This window comes from Panthera tigris, chromosome D2, assembly GCF_018350195.1.
Source record: "Panthera tigris isolate Pti1 chromosome D2, P.tigris_Pti1_mat1.1, whole genome shotgun sequence".
In the NCBI taxonomy this organism is placed as follows: Eukaryota; Metazoa; Chordata; class Mammalia; order Carnivora; family Felidae; genus Panthera; species Panthera tigris.
This window is the reverse complement of record NC_056670.1, coordinates 15,819,021-15,841,169: the sequence shown is the minus strand read 5'-3', so window position 1 is coordinate 15,841,169 and position 22,149 is coordinate 15,819,021. Positions and strand designations below refer to the sequence as shown.

The window sequence follows — 22,149 nt, the reverse complement described above, 5'->3', positions numbered from 1 at the left end:
GTGCCCGCCCGCCGCGCACAGGCGTGAGAAGTGAGGCAGACGGTTTGGAAACCAGTCTGGGCACGACCCGTAAAGGTGTGCACCTGTGTGGCGCATGACCCAGCAATTCCGCTCCTGAGCGTGCGCCCTGGATAAACCCCTGCACATGTGCAACAGGTACCCATGGCGATAGGCGGACTGATCGTCACAGGTCCCCGATTCCCCCCACCTGGATCATCAGTAGCGAAACGGACGGCCAGTCGATGAACAAGAATGGATAAAGGGAAGACTCTGTGAACAAATGAACTGAGGTTGCCAACACCTTGGGTGAACCTCACAGACGTCACTTAGAAAAAGCAGCAAGCCACAAAGAATACGTCGCACGGTTCCATGTATTCTTTAAAAATTTTTTTTAACGTTTATTTATTTTTGAGACAGAGAGAGACAGAGCATGAATGGGGGAGGGGCAGAGAGAGAGGGAGACACAGAATCGGAAGCAGGCTCCAGGCTCTGAGCTGTCAGCCCAGAGCCCGACGTGGGGCTCGAACTCACGGACCGTGAGATCGTGACCTGAGCCGAAGTCGGACGCTTAACCCACTGAGCCCCACAGGCGCCCCCGGTTCCATGTTTAAATAAGTTTACAAACAGGCAAACGGGACAAAGTTGCTCAGGAACGCAGGTATTCAGTTTGGAAAACAGTGAGGAGAGGCGAGGGGAGGGGGACAAGGAAAGCGGGCTAGAGGCTCCCTCCAGGGAGAAGAGAAGGGCATGGGAGTGGGTTCTGACACCGCAAGGCCAACTCGGCATCTGGTGGTCGTATGCGCGTTTGCTGCACGATCACGTGACCCAACAACAAACTAGGACTGAAATGATGGAATCCCTAAATCGCAACAAAAACTGTTTGAAGTCAGCAGTCGAACTACTAAGGCCAGAGGGACTCCCCGCTGACAGTATAACCTGCCCACAGAAATAGAAAAGCCTACAGATCTTTTTTAATTCAGGAAGAACTGACAACAGAAAGTTTCGTGACAAATGACAAACTGCAGTGATAGTGCCAGAATTCAGAAAGCAAGGAGGGCTTCACTTTCGGGAAAGTTGACATGCCAGGGCCCTCTGAGGACCCCGGGGCCGGACTGGCTGTGTCTTCATGCTAACTCCCCGGTGAGACCCGGGGAGGCTTTCTGAACCTCAGTTTTCTCATCTGTGAAAGGGGCTGTAACAGGGCCTCCCCTCAAAGGACTGCTCCAAAGACCATGTTAATATTAGCGAAGCACTTACAACAATACATGCCACAGAGTAGGCATTACAGGAAGGTCAGTTTTTGTTAGTGATGCACGCAAACGAGTTGTCCATAAGTAGGAGTACTTGCTATTCAAAGAGTTTACCGTAGGGCTCCCTGGGTGGCAGGCTTTCTGGTAGGATGAAATATTAACCTTATTCTGAAACCCGATGAGCGCTACCTTTCAGAAAACCCTGTGTATAGAGTTAAGTATCCTACAAGGTAGGAAGTAAAAGAAAAAAATCAAAATGAGGAATGGTTATTAAAATGGGCTTTTTATAAACATTCAGAAGGAAAGAGGGTAACAAAATAAACCAACTCACTTTGGAGGGTTTACGTGTTGGAGGCACTGTGGTATATGAAAAATTAAAAACCAAACAAAACAGGGGCGCCTGGGTGGCTCAGTCAGTTAAGCGTCTGACTTCGGCTCAGGTCATGATCTCGTGGGTCACGAGTTCGAGCCCCGCGTCGGGCTCTGTGCCGACAGCTCAGAGCCTGGAGCCTGCTTCGGATTCTGTGTCCCCCTCTCTCTGTCTGCCCCCCCCCACCCGTGCTTGCACTCTTTCTCTCTCAAAAATAAATGAACATTTAAAAAAACACAAATAAAATGCCAAATGCCTCATTTACTACTATGAAGTAACTTAGCTACGGGGTTGGGTCTGGTGTTCCTTAGTGTGGCTCAAAACTCCTTCAATCTGGGCTCTAAATCGTGGACTCTGGGGGAAGATGTGTCACTGCCTTCCCATGCCCCGAGCTACCCAAGGAAGAAGCAAGGAGCACTGAGAAAGGGAGCTTTGAACTCTTTCCATTTACCGGGTATACACCCGGGGATACACTCCCGACATATGGGGTCTGTAGATGGAGGCCTGGAGATTTCCACCTAAGCTGCGAATTTTGAGAAACTTCAGATCGACCGATAAGGTATACAAATAGTAGAAACACATCCCTATATCCTTCACCTACATTCACTGTTACTATCTTGCTACATATATCCCTCTCTGAACCATTTGAGAATTGGTGGCAAACTCTCTATCATACTCCTATATTTTAGAAAATTTTGTTAATGTTTATTTTTGAAGGAGAGAGAGACAGAGTGTAAGTGGAGGAGGGGCAGAGAGAGAGAGAGAGAGACAGAATCCGAAGCAGGCTCCAGGCTCTGAGCTGTCAGCATAGAGACCAACGCGGGGCTCGAACTCACGACCCGTGAGATCATGACCTGAGCTGAAGTCAGACGCTTAACTGACTGAGCCACCCAGGCACCCCACCAATATAAAATATTTAAACACTAAACTCTAAGAGCAAATTCACCAAATCGATTTGATGAGCAACATGGCAAAAATCTATGCTTAGCAGCAGTGACATCATTATCAAAGTTTTCTCTGAAATGGGTAAATATTCTAGAATGTTGGCAGTAAGCTTTTCATGAATCCTTGCCTTCTAGACTAAAGTTCTTATTTTAGAGTTTCACCCGCCAGATTCCCATCACTGCTACTAAGACAAGGGTATGAATAATGATATACAAGGGATGCTATGAGCCATTCTGCAGGAGAATCCAGAACATGAAATTATTATTATTTTTTTGCAGTTGACTTATTTCACTTTGCAGAACCTTGGTTAGGCTGATACAAATCCTGCTTTGTGTTCTGAGCTCTTACCTAAGCGCCTTCCCCTGGCAGAAAAAAACGGGTTTGCTGAACCAAAGGTCTGAGCAGCAGAGAAAGCAGGCTGCAACCCCTGGGGTCCCATCTTGGATGACCTCTGCACACCCCTCCCCCCACCTGTTTTTGCCCTGCGCCACGGAAGCTTGTCTTAAAGAGTTTGAAGTCCTCTGTCTCCCTCCGCACAGTCCTGCGATCCTACCACACACACAACTCTGTGCTTCTTTCCTCCCGGACGTCTGCTGGGAAGTTAAGTGTGTGAGTGCTGGTGGGGGGGAGGGTGTGGCGGTCGTGCAAAAAAGCAGAACTAGAGTATTAAGTGCGTGCCACGCACTGATCGGGCCTCCTGAAACTGGGAACTGGGAGCAGCCGATCCCAGGTGCGCCCTACTTCTCTAGCAGAAATCCCCAGTGGGTTTATGAACTCAATCGGTAAGGGGTTACCCAGCCCTCCTCGTCTCCCACGTATTCCAAGGCCTACCCTGTGCAAAGCAGTGTAGCGGGTGCTGTGGATACCAAGTGAACGAGGCAGGCCAAGTGCCTTCTGGCCTCCAAACAGGACGCTCCAGTGAGGGGAGGCAGAGCTAAGTTCTTATGCGGGGGGATGCATAATAGGCCCAAACCATTTCAGCTCTGGGTGAGGGCTAAAAAGAAAGTAAAACACTGGATGGGGTACAGAGGGCATGGGGGCCGGGCTGTGATCTTCGCCAGGTGCTCAGCCCTGGTGTCAGCCCCTGCCCAGGTTTATTCTGCTCTTTCTCCTACGTGGGCTGCTCCCAGTCGTAGCCCAGACCGCCGGGCACTGGGCCTCAGCTCCCAGCCCAAAGAGAACCAGAGGAGAAAGTAGGGGGCTGGTGATTTCATCACCACAGACACACAGGCCCTTTAGGGTTTGCAGAATCGGACAGAGACCTTACTGGGCAAAATTCCTTTTCCTTCCACCCTCAGAGACTTTAAATCTCATTTTAAATATTCGAAACGTGAAATATCAGGGCGCCTGGGTGACTCCCGTCAGTTAAGCGTCCCACTGGCTCAGGTCAGGACCTCACAGTTCTGAGTTCGAGCCCCGCGTCGGGCTCTGTGCTGACGGCTCAGAGCCTGCAGCCTGCTTTGGATTCTGTGTCTCCCTCTCTCTCTCGCTCTCTCAAAAATAAACATTAAAATAAATAAGGAAGTGTAAAATATTGATATATTTAATACAAAATTCAAAAACAAAATATATATTTCACACATACATAAAATAACATTTAAAATTTTTAAATATTTTGAATATTTTAAAACCGTCAAAATATTTTAAATCTGATTTTCTCTAGTTCTTCTGCACAGGTCAGAGGACAGACAGGAGGAAGTATTCAAAAGATTCAATTTGCTGACTAAATTTCCTACTGAGCAAAAGCCTACAGTATAAGTTGAAACGTGGCCTCAGAGTCACCGTCAGCGAAGGACCTCGAGAAAAACCCAGCCAGGTGGGAACGGCTCCTAGTCCCTCAGCATATATCATTTCCACAACAGCTGTGGACGCACTCAGTTTAAAGAGGTAGAAAAAAAGGCAAATCCATCAGAAATTCAATCTTGCACTCTCATATACTTTCTAATAGCCTAACCCACTAAATTAACGGATGGTTCAGGTATTCAGCAAAATCTCCTTCAAATCCTATAAATATCCCTACCTCTATTTACAAATGAAGGTGCTCTGAGAGGCAGGTTCCACAGAAATTTTCCTTAATAGTACGACACAGTTCCATCTGCGATGCCAATTACATTTGTCTAACAAGGTATCGCGAAATCAGCCGTGTCACAAGTCTCGTCAGCTCTGAACGAGACATTAGAAGCGGGTGGAGTCCCGAGATGATTTCTGTAAGTATGGCCGATTTTCAACTGTCCCTGAAATTAGGATAGGAATAATGCAGGTAACCGAAGTCACTGCTAATACTCCTATATTATTTATTTATTCCTAAACATATTTTAAGACAAATTAGTAAAGAGAACTGGTAAACAGTGGTAAGAATGTCTATCTTGAAAACAATCTCCGCATCCTACGCTCCATCTGCCTCCGTAGAAGACGGGAGTATGGGGTGGATGGACAGTTAGGACTCCCCTGCCTGGCATCCGCCCCCTTCTACTGGTGTAACAATACCCCGATTTCTTCCGGGGAAGCAGCTGTCTTCACCACCCCTCAGCCGCCTCCTGCCTCAGACAACGGTGCCCCCTACCAGGGTGGTGAAAGCCAAGGGAGTGTGAGGAGATACTTGGGGGTGGGGGTGGGGGGGGGAGAGTTTCTGCTGAAACTAGACAAGAACCACACTTTCTTCCTGTGGACAAAAGAGCGTGAGCTCGGGGGGCCTACAGACGACACGGCCAAATTCAGCCAAGAGGATCCCCCCACCATGATTTCGGGGCCTATCGCGTCAAGCCCAATGATGGGGGCAGTCCAGTCTTGGGTGGTTATCAAGCGAGCTGCAGCAGCACCTTGACGGTTCTGGACTTTTCTGTTACATGAGCCACAATACTGCCTTTGTTGTGTGAACCGATTAGTGGGGGGGGGGGGTCTTCTTTGACTTGTAACATAAACGCCCTCGAGTGACACACGCGGTAAGTAAGACACCGAGGAAGGTGTTAGCCACAGGACAATAAACGCGGGACCGCAGCAGTGAGTATGTGCGCACACGCGCAAGTTTGACGTAAAGAATTTTCCACGACTTCCGGGGGAGACAGCCGAGATGCTCTGCACGCTGGCACTGAGAACGTGGCCACGGCTACTCCTGTTTGTGCCCACTGACTGTGTGTGGGGCTGTCCAACGTGGCTCCCAGCTGAGACTCCGTGAGGTCCCCATCCCCTGGCGGTGGCTGTGTGACAAAGGGAGAAGGTCTGGCGGGAGACTGGGGGGAGGGGGAGGGCAGCAGTGGCCTTGAGAAAGGCTCTGGGGGCAAGTCCCACAGTAGCTGGGAGCCGGGTTAGGAAGCCTCGCAGGCAAGAGGGAAATGAGGGTAGCCGGTGTGGTTAAAGTCTGTCCACAGCCACCTCTGAACAAATGGATTTCTCCATCTAGTCTCTGAAGGCAGAAATCACAGACTAGATGGGTTTTTTGAAATGTACAGACATACGTCTCTCACACACACACGCGCACACACACACACACACACACACACACACACAGACACAGGAGTTTAAAACCACTCGTAACCATGTGTTAAACATCTACACCTCAGAATAGCATCCTGTTAAAGCAGCTAGTCTTCGTTTTAAAAAACCGAACCAATCATCTGAACGAACTTTCGGACCTCGGGTCCCCCCTTGCGGTAAAGGGGACTCCGGGACACAGCTCAGCGGGCACGGCCTCCATCTAAGGGAGCTGCGCACGGCCCCCGAATTACCGTGCGCTGCAGCCTGAGGGCCGCCTCACTTGCCGCCGCTTCTCCTAAAAGCTTAGGAACAAGCCGAACTGGGAGAGAGGTCAGTGCCTACGGGAGCGAGCAACCGCGCTGTGCAGCCTACTCTCCGATTCAAAGAGAAGGGTAGCGACACCTCCACGCGAGTGACTTCCCGGGGTGCGCACTTCATGGTCGGACCTGAGATGTGAGCCCTTCCTCTGAAGTCACACGGCCGGGCACGCAGGGGGCCGGCCCACGCCCTTCCCATCCCGGGGCCCCTCCCCGCCCCCAGCAGGACCGGGCGGGCCCCCGCCGGTGCCGGCCAGTGGTGCAGGGGCACTGACCTGGAGTGAGACGAGATCTCGCTGAGGTCGCCCACGCTGCCGTCGGCCGCGCTGCCGGCCGGCGCGTAGCCGTGCACCGCGTACATCTTGGCCGCCTCGCCGTCAGGCCCCGGGAGGTCGGCCGGGTCGCCCCACTGTTCGGCGCGGCTGTGGATCACGGCCCTGCCGCCCGCCAGGTGCACGGGGCCCAGGACGGCGGCCGGCATGCAGGGGGCCGTGTCGATGCCACTGTCCGTGGAGGCCCCTTTGATGTAGGTGAGCCCCAGCAGCTCCGGGTCCATCAGGTCCCCGGACCCAAAGTGCTTGTCGTCGCTGTTGCTGGACGTGTTGCTGGACAGCGTGTTGCTGCTGGAGTGACTGGAGCAACTTTTGTCTCCAATCTGGAGAAGAGAGAGAAACGGAGGGGCGTCAGACAGACCCCAGACTCTGCTTCCTTGTGAAACTTCTTCTCGCCCAGACTCACAGAGCTACAGGCCAGAGGATCCCCCCGGGACCCTTTTGACGCGCCCCGCCACGTGAGATGATGAATGGCAGAACTCACTTTTATGGGGTTTTGTTTTTGTTTTTTTAGAATTCACTTTTATTTATTTTTTTTTATTTAAAAAAAATTTTTTTTTTAATCTTTATTATTTATTTTTGAGAGAGAGAGAGAGATAGAGTCTGAGCAGGGGAGGAGCAGAGAGAAAGGGAGACACAGAATCGGAAGCAGGCTCCAGGCTGGTAGCACTGAGCCCGATGTGGAGCTTGAACCCACGAACCGTGAGATCGTGACCCGAGCCGAAGTCGGGTGCTTAACCGACTGAACCACCCAGGCACCCCTAGAATTCACTTTTAAAAACTCTCCTGGTTTTATGCACAAGTCCCAGACTCCTAATCCGGCTCATAACTCATCTTAAGTTACATGGGAATCTCCTCAAGCCTTTGTTCGATTCTTCGTGCGTGAAGCATGAAAGTGTTGCCGCGGTGTCACCAACCGGAAAATAATCAACAAACGTTACACAAACCGGGGAGGCGCATGGCAAATTAGCACAAAGAGGGGAGCAGTCTTTTACCAAGAAAGCTCTCCTGTGACAAATTGCAGTGCCAGCCCCGGGTTCGGGCACAAGACCCGGGTTTGAATCACAGCGGTGGGATGGTGTCCAGTCACCTAGCCCCTCCCTGTGCTCACAATACTGAGCTCCGATGATTAATGCGCGGGCCCAGTGAGATAATGCACGGCCGCACGCTGCCACCGCGAAGCGCAATCTAATACAAGTGACTTCTCTGAGGGAGCCGGAGTCACCGTATGCCCCCGGTGCTAATGAGAAGGGGCTCTCCTTGCAGTCTCTGCAAGACACAAGGCAAAGAGAGCATCTGACTCAGGGAATCATACCGACTGGCTTCTCTTCAGAGCCTGGGAAAACGGACAAGGCCTGAAGCGGGAGCCAAGGGCTGGGATCATGAGGCCAAGTCATGTCCTGATCTACCTTAAAGTGGTTTGGCCTTTTCTCCTTCCTGCCGTCCGTCAGATCCTTAAGCACACCCCCGTGACCTTTTTAGCACACACTGCCGTTCTCACGTCTACTCCTACCCCTGCCTTCCTAAAGGGGTCTTACACCACCGTCAGAGATTTGTCAAGGTGGAATTCAACGGCTACTGTGAGGCTGGCTCAAGACAAGGCCCTGACATCGCTAAGGGAAGGACGGGCCCATGGGTTCCCCGGGCACTCGGCTGTAGAGCTCGCCAGTGACTCCTGAACAAAGAGGGAAAAAGCAGCTCAGGTCAGGAAATGATAAAATTTCTTCACCTGCGAGCTCTCAAAATTAAGCTAGTTTCAAATGTTGGCTTTTTTTGGCCAACGGCCAACAGGTCACGTTTTCGCATGTGACAGGAAGTTCTGCCTCACTGAGCTACGGCCGCCTGAATGGAACGGCATGTGCTAATGCATGGAACGGCATGTGCCAATGCCCGGGAGCCCATGCCGGGTGCTCTGGAGCACTACCTGTCAGTCCTCGCTGCTGACCGCTAGTCAGCGGCCACGAGTAGTACCGTGAATCATTACGCGGCCAGCTATGGGCAGGGTATGCTGCTTTGCACTTTCTGGCACCGCCCACAAGGGCGTAAACCGTTGACCACAAAAACAGGACTGTGGTTTAGTAACCGCGATGCCGGATGTCACGGATCGGAAGGCTGGAGGACATAGTCTTGGCTTTGCCAGTAATTTCCCGTGTGGCCTTTCTCTGAGGTTCTTTAGAAATCAACGAGGGAAAAGAAAATGTAACTTATGTATAGATTTGTCTTGACCTCGCCTCCAAGAGACCTGGGAGGTAGACGACCTGCCACCGAGTCCCCGGATTCTCACTCGATGTGTGCGGAGATGCATGAGGCCGGCCACGTGAGAGGGGCGTTTACGGATGAAGGACTTACGTGGGAAAGCTTGTTGGGGGAGTCTTTGCAACTTGAATCTTTCTGCAGGGCTCTTTCCTTATAGGAACTCAGGACTTTGGAGGGTGGGCCATGCCATTTGGTTTCTATCGCATAAAGAGAGAAGAAGAGGAGAATATCTGGTTTTTAGTGTTAACGAGACAGCAAAGCCACACAGAAGCCGAACAAAATGGTGTGGAGACAACGAGTGGGACTGTGGTTCTAGACCCTTCTGGTCTCCCCAACGGATACACCCCCAGGGTGGGCGGGACCACCACCAGAAGGTCAATGTTCCGTTGCCACAAGCACCACAAGCACAACCACCCAGGACGAGGTGCCCCGTGGCGTCGGAAGACCCCGCTGACCACACGGGCTTGCTCCCACGACAGTGCTCACCCAGTGGGCGGAGCCAACGGACGAACGAACAAGTAAACAAGCGACAGGAGGAAGGAGGGAAGGGGGTTGAAGAGCACGGAGGAAGGCCAGTTTACCAGCCGGCTTTCTCATTACCCAGATGCCTGCTTCCTTCCAGCACCTCCTCCCGCTCCCTGGCTCCTTCACACTCCAAAGGGCCCGCGCCCTGGTGCTCGAGCAGCAGGGGAGACTGGCACCTGCAAAGACCACAGAGCTGAGTGGCCGGCCGGCCGGGCATCCGCGGACACATCCTCTGGGGGTGCTGCTCCGGAATGGGGGTGCGGGGGGGAGCCCTCGGCAGAAGTCGTGTGCCGGCCCGGCCCTGCCAGGAGTGCTTCAAGCGGCTGTAATCGGGGACCCTGTGGTGTCACTGCCGGCTCAACAGAGGCGCCTGGATGACAGCCATTTACAGACACGAAAGGGCTGCCCATGCCAGGAGGTGGGAGGGCTGGTCAGGGTCAGAAAACCTGTCCCCAGTAAGCCAAGGAGGAGCTCACTGCTTCTGTTTCGTTTTGTTCTGCTTTCTTTCCTGCTGAGAATACATGGAACCGATATTTCTTTATATTAATGTTTTTAAGGACAAGAAAGTAAGACTGTTTCACTCTAGACTACATCTCTGGACTCTGTGGTATGAAAACCCCAAAGAGGGCAACGTAATTCTACAAGAGACATAAAGGACGGGAAACTTCTTCCTGTTACAAAATGATTCTTACTTACAGAATCTGGTTACAAACATTGGCTGCTAAGCCTAAACCAAAGGGATCCAGGGAGAGACATTTCCCTCTGCTTCTGTGAGAGCAGTAACGAAGTTGCTGTTCCCCCAGCAAGACCCTTCTCGACCCTTCTCTGCCCTTCTCTGCCCTGGCGGTTCTCTCCTCTCCAGACTCAACTGCAAAACAGTACGTGGCATGGGGCGCCTGGGTGGCTCAGTCGGTCGAGCGCCCGACGTCGGCTCAGGTCGTGATCTCACGGCTCGTGGGTTCGAGCCCCGCGTCAGGCTCTGTGCTGACAGCTCAGAGCCTGGAGCCTGTTTCAGATTCTGTGCCTCCCTCTCTCTCTGCCCCTAACCCACTCGCATTCTGTCTCTCTCTCTCTCTTAAAAATAAATAAACATTAAAAAAATAAAATAAATAAAACAAAAAAGCCAGTACGTGCAAAAAGATGCTGTCAGGAACACCACCCTCACCCTTTTCGTCCCTGACTTTGCTGGATGTTTCTCCTGGGTTTCTGTATCTGTCAGTTCAGCAGACCTCGGGCATCCTTGGGCTCGACCTGACCTGCCAGCTCTTGGACACCACACACACACACACACACACACACACACACACGGACCGGGGACAGTCCTCAGCTGCGTGTGTGAGCACCCCCCCCCCGCCCCCCGCCCCGCTGTTCTCAAACAGGAGGCAGGAAAAGACGGCCAAGCGCTCTACCTGCCTTCTCTGATGTCGGGCTGCGCTTCAGAGAAAAAGCACTTCCAAGAGAGGCTGTGAATTTGCTCCTCGTCAGCAACTTAAGTGAGGGGAAAACTCCCGAGGGCCACTGCCTAGAGAGTCCCCTAACCCTTCATTTTCAAAAAGACTTTCCTTATTAAGACGAAAAAACACACAGGCTCAGAATATGGATGAATGAGCTCAGCGTACATAGACATGACGAGCTGCTTGGCCTGGACGAGTGACTTATGACAAGCCTGCCTGGCTTTTTTTATACCCCCCCAAGTGGCCTCACGTACAGCAGGCACTCAGTACACGCTTCAGTGAGTTACTGACCAGGTCCCGCCCAGGGGCCAGCAAGGAGGTAAGACTGAGCAGTACCCGTCATATGTCGCCTGAGGTCTCCAGGGTCCGCTGCCACCAGGCCCGGGGTCGCTGGAGGAGGACTGGTTGCTGGGCGAACTTCTGGAACAGGAACTAGAATTATTAACGGGGCACCAAGGAGCCTGCACAGCGGCCAACGTGGCAACCGGGCCCAGTTTGTTTTACAAATAAACTCATCTTACGATGACAGAGAAAAGGAAGAAATTCGCATCGCAGCGTGAAACAGAATAAACCACGGGCAAATACACCAGGAATGGGGGGGGGGGGGCCAGAGACATTAGGTGGCCATTTATCACAGGAAGGAGATGTGGCAGGAATAAGCCTTCACCATCTGAAGGCTTAAAGTGCAGAGAATGATTCAGGTGAAATATGGAAGGACAGCACACGAACCCCCAAGAATACAGAATTTTGAAAACATTACTACCACCTGTTCTGTAAAGCTTCATGCAAGGCACGTTGGGGTCCTATATTTGCAATCTATGCGGAGGGAAAGCCCTAAATTGGTCAAAACCGTTTATTTTCATACATCTGTTGAATGCAATCCTATTTATTTCAGATACACAAAAATAAGTATGACCCTTGAGAACTCACTTGATAAAGATGTGCTTGCCAGGTTTCCGTTTTGTTGCTAGAACTCTCCAGGTTTTTTCCCTATAATTTGCTACATTCTGCATTAAAAAGGGAGGCTCTGGAGACCCCGTCCCTCCCACATGCTGCCCTTTTACCTGGGCTACCCATGTGCACTTCTTTGAATATGGCGAGTTTATAAACTCAGCAGACATCCGAGCGAGGAGGCCCAGAGCCAAGATAATTTAATGCCAAATTAAAGGCACATCGTTCCTGCATTCAACCTATAAAGAATAAACTGGGGAAAGACCTCATGTTTTAATCTAATTGTCATTAATACCTGTATAGGCTTACTATGTGCCAGGAATGGTTCTAAGCGGTTTGCACGTATTGACTGATTCAATCCTCATAATGCCCTGAAGAGGTCCTCTCTTATTACTAGGTTTATTTTTCAGATGAGGAAATCGGAGTGGGGAGAGGGTGAGCAGCCCGGCTCAGCATCCTTGTTTCCAGCGCTCTAATAGATACCAGAGCCCCACCAGCCACTCTGCACAAACTCACGGCCTCTCCATGGCCCGTAAGTTACGAGAAAACGAAAACTAAAGCAGGAGAAATCAACTGCTTTAACCACAAAAAGCCAAATTTACCATTTTGTTCCCTTAAAACTACCTAACGCGAATTATGCACCTAAAAATTTTCACCAGCTTCTAAAGCCAACTTTTAAACAAGCGCATTCTGTCATTGAAAAATTAACTTGAAGTTTAACTCAACTTGCTTAAAATAAGAGGAACAAAGCGAAGATGTGCTAAGGACCTTGGGACCTCTTAAAATACTACACTTAAAATAGTACATTAGGAAGATGGGATTCAGTCCCCGAGTCTGCAGTTTTACTTATACTTAAAACTGCCTGCGCTCATCTAGAGGCTCCTGGGAATGCCTTCTCAGTTATCGTGCCTCGGAAGGTTTTAGGGAGCAAGGTGACCAGGGGGACCAGGACGGAGAGAAAGTCGCCGCCCTGGTGGACGCATCCGGAACAGAACCTGCGTGCCACCGGCACCAGGGCTGGGCGAGGGGCGGGGACAGATCCCAGGCACCACCCCATCCGGGGCCCGCCCTGCCGCCTGCCTGGCCTGCTTGTTCAGAACAGGCCAACCCAGAACCCATCGAGCCAAAGCCGAAGTGCCTCCCTGTAACGTCAAGTTCCAGCCCCAGGGTTTGATAAGCGCCGTCCCTGGGGAAAGGGCATCGGCATTACCTCGTGCCGTCCGGCAGCTTCCGGTCGAAGGACGTGCTCCGGGGAATGGCAGCCTGGGCCTGCTGTAGCAGCTGCTGGCACTGCAGGCGGTCGGGCGTGCCGGGCACCGGGGACGCCCTGGACAGCGGCTGCAGGGCGGGCGTGGGCACGCGGTGCCACGTGGTGTTCCTCCGGAAGGGCGTTTTGTACTCGCAGGGGGTGCCTTCACTGTCCAGTTTGTACTCCACCATGGGGATCCGGCAGAGCTCCGAACACCCTCTGTGGGGCCGAGAAGAGCGGATGAGTAGGGAGGGAGGCTGGGCGCCGAGCCATCAGCACGGCTGCCCTGCGGCTTGCAGAGACCGGAGGAGAGCCACGCACCTAAGGAGTATCCCTGGCTTCTGGTGCCTCTGTTTATGCTCCAGTATGAACCAGTAGGATCCGGTATCACACTGGTGGCTCTGGTTTATTGGCAGATACGGCTGTAGGCATTTCATGCATATACCCTCTCTACGTCTTTCGCAAACTTCTTAGTCTCGAACGTATCTTTAACCAACTTGCACACGTGACATCGTGCACAGTGAACACAGGCAATAAACAAACTTTAACAGATAAAAAATGCCTCCTATACCATCTGAACAGGTTCAAGAGAAGTACAGTTATATAACCGGGAATTAGTCGCATGTCACTTCTTCTATGGAGTCTGAGAACAGTGGAAAATAAAATTAGTAAAAGCTGTCACAGTCCAGGGGAAACCCGAGTGCCCATCCCGTCACAGTGTGGGTCTGAGTTACCACAGTCACTCTCTTAAACTAGCGCTACAGCTTCCAGAACGTCGTCTCCTGGAATGCTATCTCGTGTGCTCAAATGACCAGTCAGGAACCTGTTAGCCTCAAAATATGATTTAAGTGAGACATCTCTCAAGTTTCTCACTAATTACATAGCGCACACAGTACTATTAACTTGACAAAGTTGGCCCGTGAAACCAACTGGCGCCTTTTGGCAAGGACACGGGAAGCCTGGGTAGGTTTCAAATCTGAGCGCTGGTGCCTCTCCCCAGACATTCCAGAGTCAACATAAAAACTTGGTAATATTCACCCCTTGAGAAACCTACTAGGGTAACATGGTTCTTTAAACAGGAGACTTCTATTCTCAGGATGGTAGAAGAACGTTTCAGCCTCTTGTCCAAATCATTATGCAACAACAAAGAGAACAGGAAATAGACACAAACTTGACCATCTACAAAAATTGAGACAACTGAAACTGTAAACTTCAGCAATCAAAGACAAAAGGCCAGTGGAACAGTGCTAAAGGTTTAGCGGAGCAGAGGAAGGCAAAACCCAAGGGTGTGCAGAGGGAGACAAGGAGAGATAAGACCATTCCCCTCGCACAACCCCGAGCAGGTGCAGGGACAGGGAGCATCAGGCAGCACAGGAGGCAGGAGTGAGGGAGAATGCTTAAGAGGTGGGGGTTATTTAGAAGAGTACACAAAAGAAAAGTTTGACACTGGGCGGCTCGGGTCCATTCAGGCGATTACCACCCCTGCCTCTAGGGGGCAGGAACAATGCTCGAGGGACCGCCACCTGACGGGATCCAGACACAGAGGAAAAGCACGGCCGAAAACAAAAGGTTAAGTGAAAGTCTCACTGGAAAATGAGACCTACAGTCATTTCTTCTTACTCCAAACCCAGCTTCATAATGCTGATCACCCCACAAAGGCGGATGAGGATCTCCCTCTAGAGAAAAGACAATGAGATGTATATTAGGTATAAGCCACCCAATCACCCTGTGTGAGGCTCACTGACCAAGCATATCCTTCAAGAAGGAGGAACTTTTGAAATTTAAAAACATGACAGCTAAAATTCAAAATAAAAAAGTCCACTGAGACAGCTGTAAGGGAAACTGAGGAGCTCTCCCAAAACGTTACTGGAGGGTGAGCATATGAAAATTAAAGTTCATTCCAAAAAGTCTAATAATGTCTACCTAACAGAGGTACCAGAAAGAGAAAAGAGAGAGAGAAGGGTGGAGAGGAAATTATTAAGAAACAATATAAGAAAACCTCCAGAACTAAAAGATACATAAAATCAGATTAAAAGGTCCACAGAGTGCTCAGTGCGGTGAGTGAAAAAAGGTCCACGTCAAGAGACGTATACGTGCATACATACATAGGTGGGATGGGAAGAAACTTTCGGAGGCGATGGGTATGTTCATGGTATTGATTATGATGATGGTTTGATGGGTGTCTACTTATCTCCAAACTCACTGAGCTATATGTGTTAGATGTACACAGCTTGGTTATGTCCATCATACCTCAATATATATATATAATTATTATTATTTTTTCCCCCAGACATCCTTATGGAACTACAAACCCTTGGGTTACAGAGAAGATCCTGAATTCCTAGGGTGGCGGGGGGGGAGGGTGGGCAGGAGGTTGGAGAGGGGGGCCGGCCTCACATAAAGGACTGGGGCACAGAACGGCTTTATTTTTCTCAACAGCACAACTGGATGCAAGTTACTTCTCACCCATCAAATCAACAGTACTTGGAGCCTGGGAGGAAGAGACAGGTAGGGATCAAAAACAGTGGCCTGCTTTTTGGCTAGGGAAACCACGTGGATGGTGGCACTACCCTCTGAGGAGAGAAGCAGACTGGACAAGCCATTGGAAAGAGACACTTAATGCCCGCTTTAGTAAACTTCACTTCATATGTTATCCTAACTCTCCTTCTCCCAAAGCAAGATTCACCTCTTACCTGGGCAAGTTTAAATTACTCTGGATTTACTGAATGTATTAGTTAAATTACTGGTCAAGGACAATAAGTCCAGCTTTACAGTGGATTGTCATGGATGGCACTTTCCAAGTGTTTTTCTACTTAACCAGAGGACACATCCCCTTGACTAGTGATTCATCCATACGACCAACAACGTAAGTAGAAATCATAAGGGTGGGATATTATGGTCATACCAAAACATCAAGAAAACCTACTCGTGTCTTCCGCCCTATCTGGTGCTCTAAGCAAGTGACTTGATATTCAGGGATCTCAAAGGGCACAGTTGTGAATCCTAAAAGGAGGGAGACTTACCCAAGTTAAAGGTCCTGGAGTTAGATCTGAATGAAAGGAACATGGAAGTTTGAGTCTTATGGACCAAAGGGCAACATGTATTTCCAGCGCCTTGTTTGGGTTCCAAGTTTCCTGGGCTGACTTAAAAGGAAGAAGCAGCAAACAGAAGACAGATGGCTGAGGAGTGTGGAATATTTAATTCACCCTCATAGACTGTAGTCTTTAATAAGACGTTGTAACTTAGCTCGAATCTCTGAGCGAAAACATTACACAAATGCATGCTCATGACTAATATTTTAGAGAGTGCTGACACAAGCGTGTGCAAACCCATGTGGTGGAGGGGAGATTCGGGGAGGAGTTATTTCACTTCCAGCCTCTTGCATGAAGTCGTATGTAAATGATCTTTTGGATGCTAAAAACTGGCATACTTTTTGCCCGAATACAAATCACGTACTTAAACAAATAGCTTTGTTTGAAAATCGAAACTGATTCTGTTAGTATGTGACATTTTTCCAGCAACTGCTCTTATAAAACCCTAGGTGTCTGCTTTGTTCACTTCTGAGAGTAAGACAGCAAGTAAATACCGCTAATTTTACCATATTATCAGACCTAGTCCAATGTAGTTCTGCTGTCTATATAAAAGAAATGTCTGGGGGCACCTGGGTGGTTCGGTTGGTTGAGCGTCCGACTTCGGATCGGGTCATGATCTCACAGTTTGTGAGTTTGGGCCCCACATCGGGCTTTGTGCTGACAGCCAGGAGCCTGGAGCCTGCTTTGGATTCTGTGTCTCCCTCTCTCTCTGCCCCTCCCCCACTCTCACTCTGTCTCTCTCTCTCAAAAATAATAAACGTTAAAAAAATAAAATAAAATAAAAGGAATGTCTGGAAGGACATGTATAGAAAATTCAACCAATTTTTAGGGACGTGCAAGAGGGCTTGATTAAGAATTGCCAGTTGGCTACAGCTGCTGCTGCGGGGAATACGGGAACGTCATCCGCACCTGCACCTGTCCCTGCACGCGTTCCTTTTGCCTCCGTGGGGAGACAGCGTGGGAAACCACGCGAGACATCCCCGCTCCTCTATAGCATCAAGCCTGGTGCTGCCATGAAGGGGCACACAGCAAGTATTTCTAGCCATTAAGAAAAGACCGCCGGAGACCCAAACCGACCAAAGGCGAAAAGACCTCGCACAAAACAGACATTCCCCAAAAAGTGAGCCGTTAGTCTTGTGTGTAACTTTTTTTTTTTTTTAATTTAACCAAAGACAGATCTTGAGCTTTCCTGCATGAGGGCATACATTTGGAGCCCTCCGATAAATGCCTTCGGCGCACTTTTGACACGCACCAAATCAAGTCCACGGATGTGAAGTGCATTTCTAGCTCCTGGCACGCTTTTCACAGTCTGCTCGTGAAAAAGAAGGCACTCGAAGATGTTAGAGAAGGCTGATTTCCTCGTTCACTCACTTACAAATGTACACGTCACCTGATTCTGCTTCTAATTAACATGCCGGGTAGAGATCAACACGCGCTCCGCTTCAGGGTCAAAAATAAATATAATTTTTGACACTGTTTGTCTAGCCAGTAACTTTTCTCCGCTTCTAATATTGCTCTGTAGTATACCCCGGAAGGCAAAACGTTCTTTAGACCAAAGTGGCCATAAAAACCATGCTCGTTGAAAATGCGATACTACAAAACTGTAAAGGTGACAAGCGGTTCCATTCCTGGAGCCCTCAGAGGATCTCACATTTTACTGCTTCCCTCTGAAAAACGCTACTTGTCCTTCTGAACCTGGCATGGCGGTGACTTCCGGGGATGGCTTATTCCGGGGCAAGGGACGCTCGCTGACTTCCTTCTCTCCACCCCCATTAGCGCTCTCCCTGCTTCCTGCCCCCTGAAGCGGTTTCCTACCAGCAGGATTTGGGATCAACAGCCACTACCCGGCTTCTGGGCATGGCCGGCACAGGGGTGGCACCCACTCGGGGTCACCTGCACTGCCAGGCACTGCCCTTGTGCACCCTAACTTCCCACACACCCCGCAAGGCCCCCAAGCTGGCACCCACTCACGCAAACTGACTCCTTTCAAATGCCACCCCCCGTTTCCTGGAATAACACTCCGTGCGTCACCGGTCATCTGCAGAACCGGCACTGGCCGGGATCGCCTCCACCTTCAAGCCTGACTGTCGGGGCCATCTCGGATGGCTCCGGCCAGCCAGGCCGCGGCACGGTCTTCTCCACCTGTCTCCAGCAGGAAGCCTCTCATCGAATCACGCTGTTCTCCATGAAAGACACAGTTTGGGCTCTCGGCTTAAAACCCAAAGCTGTCAATGTGTAGCTTGGAGACAACCCAGTCTCTGTGGACCCACGTTACATTTTAGGAGGTACGGAAGCTTCCTGAAGTGCTGGCCTCCCAAGAAAGAAGTTAGTTTCAAACAGACACCATTAGTTTTTCCTTCTATAAAAGTGAAGAAGCTAATATTAAGCAGCGAAAGGCACATAAATGTCCATGAAGGTTCGTTCTGGATAATGTACAGATTTACAGAACTTTGGAATCGCAAAGTGTATATAACAATCAGAATTGCAGAACGTTTTAGGGCTGCACAATTCCTTTGGGGTACCTACATTCACTTCGAGAACAATAATACGTCGTGATCCCGTTCCTTTACTCTTTCCATCTTCATGAAAGTCGGCCACGTGAGTTTATGGCGCTTCAAAACTAAGGGGGAAGGGTTCTGGGGATGATTCACAGGGAGAATACTTCTGAAGAGTAGTGAAATGAAACCAAACACATAGAACACTTAAAGAAACAAGTTATAGTCCTAAAAAAAAAAAAAAAAAAAAAAAGTGGGGGGAGGGGCGGTTGGCTAAGTCAGCGGGACCTGCACCTGGTAAACCATGGACCGCCAGCCACAGCTTAATCACATAATTGTAACTTGCATTTACTGAACTCTGAGACTGCCTTTTGGTTTTATTTTTCTTGGCTGCATCACAGAGAACCTTTAACTGAACCCAATAATCTACCAGAAAGCCTTACAACATACGGCAACGCGACCCTGGACTTCCAACCCACCGCCTGCAGAAAACTTCCCAAGTTTCCTACACACGCCACAGCCTTTCAATTTCACAAAAATGTGGGGAGTAGTACAAAGGAAATCTCCCATCTTTAGAAGAAGGCTCACACATGGTGGGACGGCTACAACGGATCAGGGACAGGTTCATAACAGGAACCCGGACTCCTAGCTCAGTGCTCTTTCCAAAGTGTTTGGCCATCTCCTTTAGAAAACTATCAAAGAATAGTGATGTGGCCCTCATCACGTTACGGTTTCCAGGAGGAGCGAAGAGAATCTTCGGGAACAAAGGCAGATGGATCCCCTCAAATGAACTACCTGCTTCTTTTATATTATGCACTTTGTAAAAGAACCTTTTTATAGCCCTAGGGATTGAGGTAATCACTGATATTTTAATCATTTTAATGTCTGTTATGCTAATAGCCTACTAATAGCTAAAAGACTCTTTCCAAATCATCCAACAAGGTGACAGGGCTAATTGATGCTCATTCACTTGAATCACAAAATCTTTCTTTCTGTTGCATAAAAAAATCAGAAGCTTCCAACAGGGAGATAACCACAAAGCATACCTTACTGTAAAGGTTAGGGCAGTGTCATATATGAAATAGAGACTACATGAAATATTAATTCACTTTTCCACATATTTCCTTAATTTATAGATAGAAAAACATCTAGACTATACATAGAAAAAGACTCATCTGGATCATAAACCCACTTGACCAAGCCCTTTGCATAAAGGTCTTGAATTGAAAAGGCGTGTGTCATAGGAGATGCCAAGGGAGACTACCTGGTCCTGAATAATTCATCGGCTTCCACCCCTCTCCTTCCTCGGCAGACACAGGGGCAACAGAGTCGTCACCTACTGTACACCCAGCAAACTGTTCAACTGAAAACACAGGCTCGGAAAGTTCTTCATAAAGCCAACCTCCTTCTTTTTTTTTTTTCTCCTGGAAAGCCTGAGACCGGGGATAACGTTTTACTGCATTACATACTTCAAAGCGAAACACAGGAGATTCTCAATAGCTATGTGATGTCTGATTTCTGATGAATATATTTCCATGAGAATACCCACTGGCAGGCATGACCATAGCGTGGTGTTAGTTGTCACGAACGTGCCTGTTATTTGCCTAACACAACGCTCATGCTCACTGTCACCCTCTGTGACACTGTCCTGTGACAATGTCAGTGACGTTCCAACCTCTCAAACTGCTAAGAAAGCAGGAGCGCTAAAGTGTCGATCATTGGCTGGACAGAGTGAGAGCGTTTTCCGCACTGAGATACGTCGTATTGAATAATACACTGGAATTTGAGAAATTCATTTTTAAGCAGCAGAAATATGAATGGGAAGTACTGAATTTTATTATTTAAAAATTTGTTTTAATGTTTTTATTTATTTTTGACCGAGAGAGAGACAGAGACAGAGACAGAGTGCGAGCAGGGGAGGGGCAGAGACAGGGAGAGAGACACAGAATCTGAAGCAGGCTCCAGTTGTCAGCACAGAGCCCGATGCAGGGCTTGAACTTGTGAACCGTGAGGTCACGACCTGAGCCAAAGTCAGAGGCTTAACCCCAAGGCGCCCCAGGAAGTACTGTATTTCAGAATGCCAAGTAGACAAAAAAAGAGTCCAGGGAAGGAAAAACGATGTCTGTCCCAGCCACGTGAATAGCCTCGGTGCCCGGCCAAGTTTGTGGCACAAACTAGTTAAGAGCGAACGAGAGAATGACTGAGTAAACACTCGAGGCCACCCAGCTTTCGTTCCTTCGGGAGATGCAACGTTCTTACTTCAAGGAGGGAGAGAAGAATCTGAATTTCGCATTGGAGGGATGGTGCAAGAAGATACAGAACCTGTTCCCAGCTCACGTTAAAACTCACTCCAAATGTAACGGATTTTTCTTATCCAGACAAGTCAGTTGGAAACCTCCCGTTAGTCCAGATTTGAACTCACCGTCTACTTCACATACACAGATCTCTCTCCAAAATGCTAACCTGACAAAACCGAGTTTCCCTTCCTATTTCTAGTTCCCGGTCGTCCCGTGTGTACGTCAGGGAGTCAAACGGTCCGGCCCCGAGCAGCAAAGCAGAGCAACGTGAAGCTTCAATTTACAGAGTGAGCTTAAATCAAAGTACAATAAATTTATAGACACGAGCATCAAGCTTCACCAGGATGATGAGAGAATCGCAATTTAGATGCAGGGTGACATGACACAGTTTCCACTGTTTTGCACCATATAATCTGTCCGGGACGGTAGGTCAGCAAAGTAGGAGAAATCACACGAAACGGATGCGACACAGCAAGGCGTTTCATTTCCACATTTCTTGGACGTATTTACCGGATCGCTCACACTGTGTAACAACTCACGCCTAATTCTGATGAGTGGTTATTTCCTCTACATCCGCCTTTTAAATTGATGGGCTCGCCCTAAGATGACATTGATAGAGTGTCAGGCACCTTTGAAGGCTAGGGGCGGGGGCAACGTGATCCCTTGCCAAACCAAGGAAGAGATCCATTAAGTGTCTTCAGAGTCTTCTTTATCTTTGCCACAGAGGGGTCTCCGTGGGAAATGCCCTCGCTCCCTTCAAAACCTCATTTCCATCTGAAGAGTGCTATTCCCAAAATGCTTCTTGCCACTCATTCCCCCATCTGTATGAATTCGCTCGCGGTCCAACCCCAGCACGACATCCCTTAATAAGCATTCCCGAAGGGATGCTCCCTGCTCAGTGTGTTCTGGGACTCCACAAGGAACAGGGAAAATGGCTCTGTCTTCCTTCCAAGCGGAGGGACAGCTGGATTACCATCACCCTTAGGCTGGGGAACGGGGCTTCGAAGTGGTGGGGTGGTTTTTGAGAAATACTTTCCCGACTAAAGACTTCATTTAATCCAGCAGCTTCTGAGTCATGAGCAAACACCTTCTGACCCTAACCTCAGTCTATTAGGGGACAGGCCCCCCATTCACATCCCGCA

At 49.4% G+C, this 22,149-nt stretch overlaps 1 protein-coding gene across 6 annotated transcripts in view; it reads right to left on the bottom strand.

Annotated features, from left to right (window-relative positions):
* SIPA1L2 (signal induced proliferation associated 1 like 2) overlaps positions 1–22,149 on the bottom strand; it is a 222,220-nt gene that overhangs the window by 29,880 nt on the left and 170,191 nt on the right. For 5 of the 6 annotated variants that reach the window (XM_042959847.1, XM_042959849.1, XM_042959851.1 and 2 more), the window contains exons 11-15: positions 13,085–13,342; positions 11,260–11,343; positions 9,545–9,645; positions 9,038–9,141; positions 6,632–7,011 (exon numbers count right to left, since the gene is read on the bottom strand). In XM_042959847.1, the coding sequence (XP_042815781.1) occupies positions 6,632–7,011; positions 9,038–9,141; positions 9,545–9,645; positions 11,260–11,343; positions 13,085–13,342 (927 nt within the window). The remainder of the gene's footprint in view (positions 1–6,631; positions 7,012–9,037; positions 9,142–9,544; positions 9,646–11,259; positions 11,344–13,084; positions 13,343–22,149) is intronic. The other variant, XM_042959848.1, reaches the window with a different exon arrangement.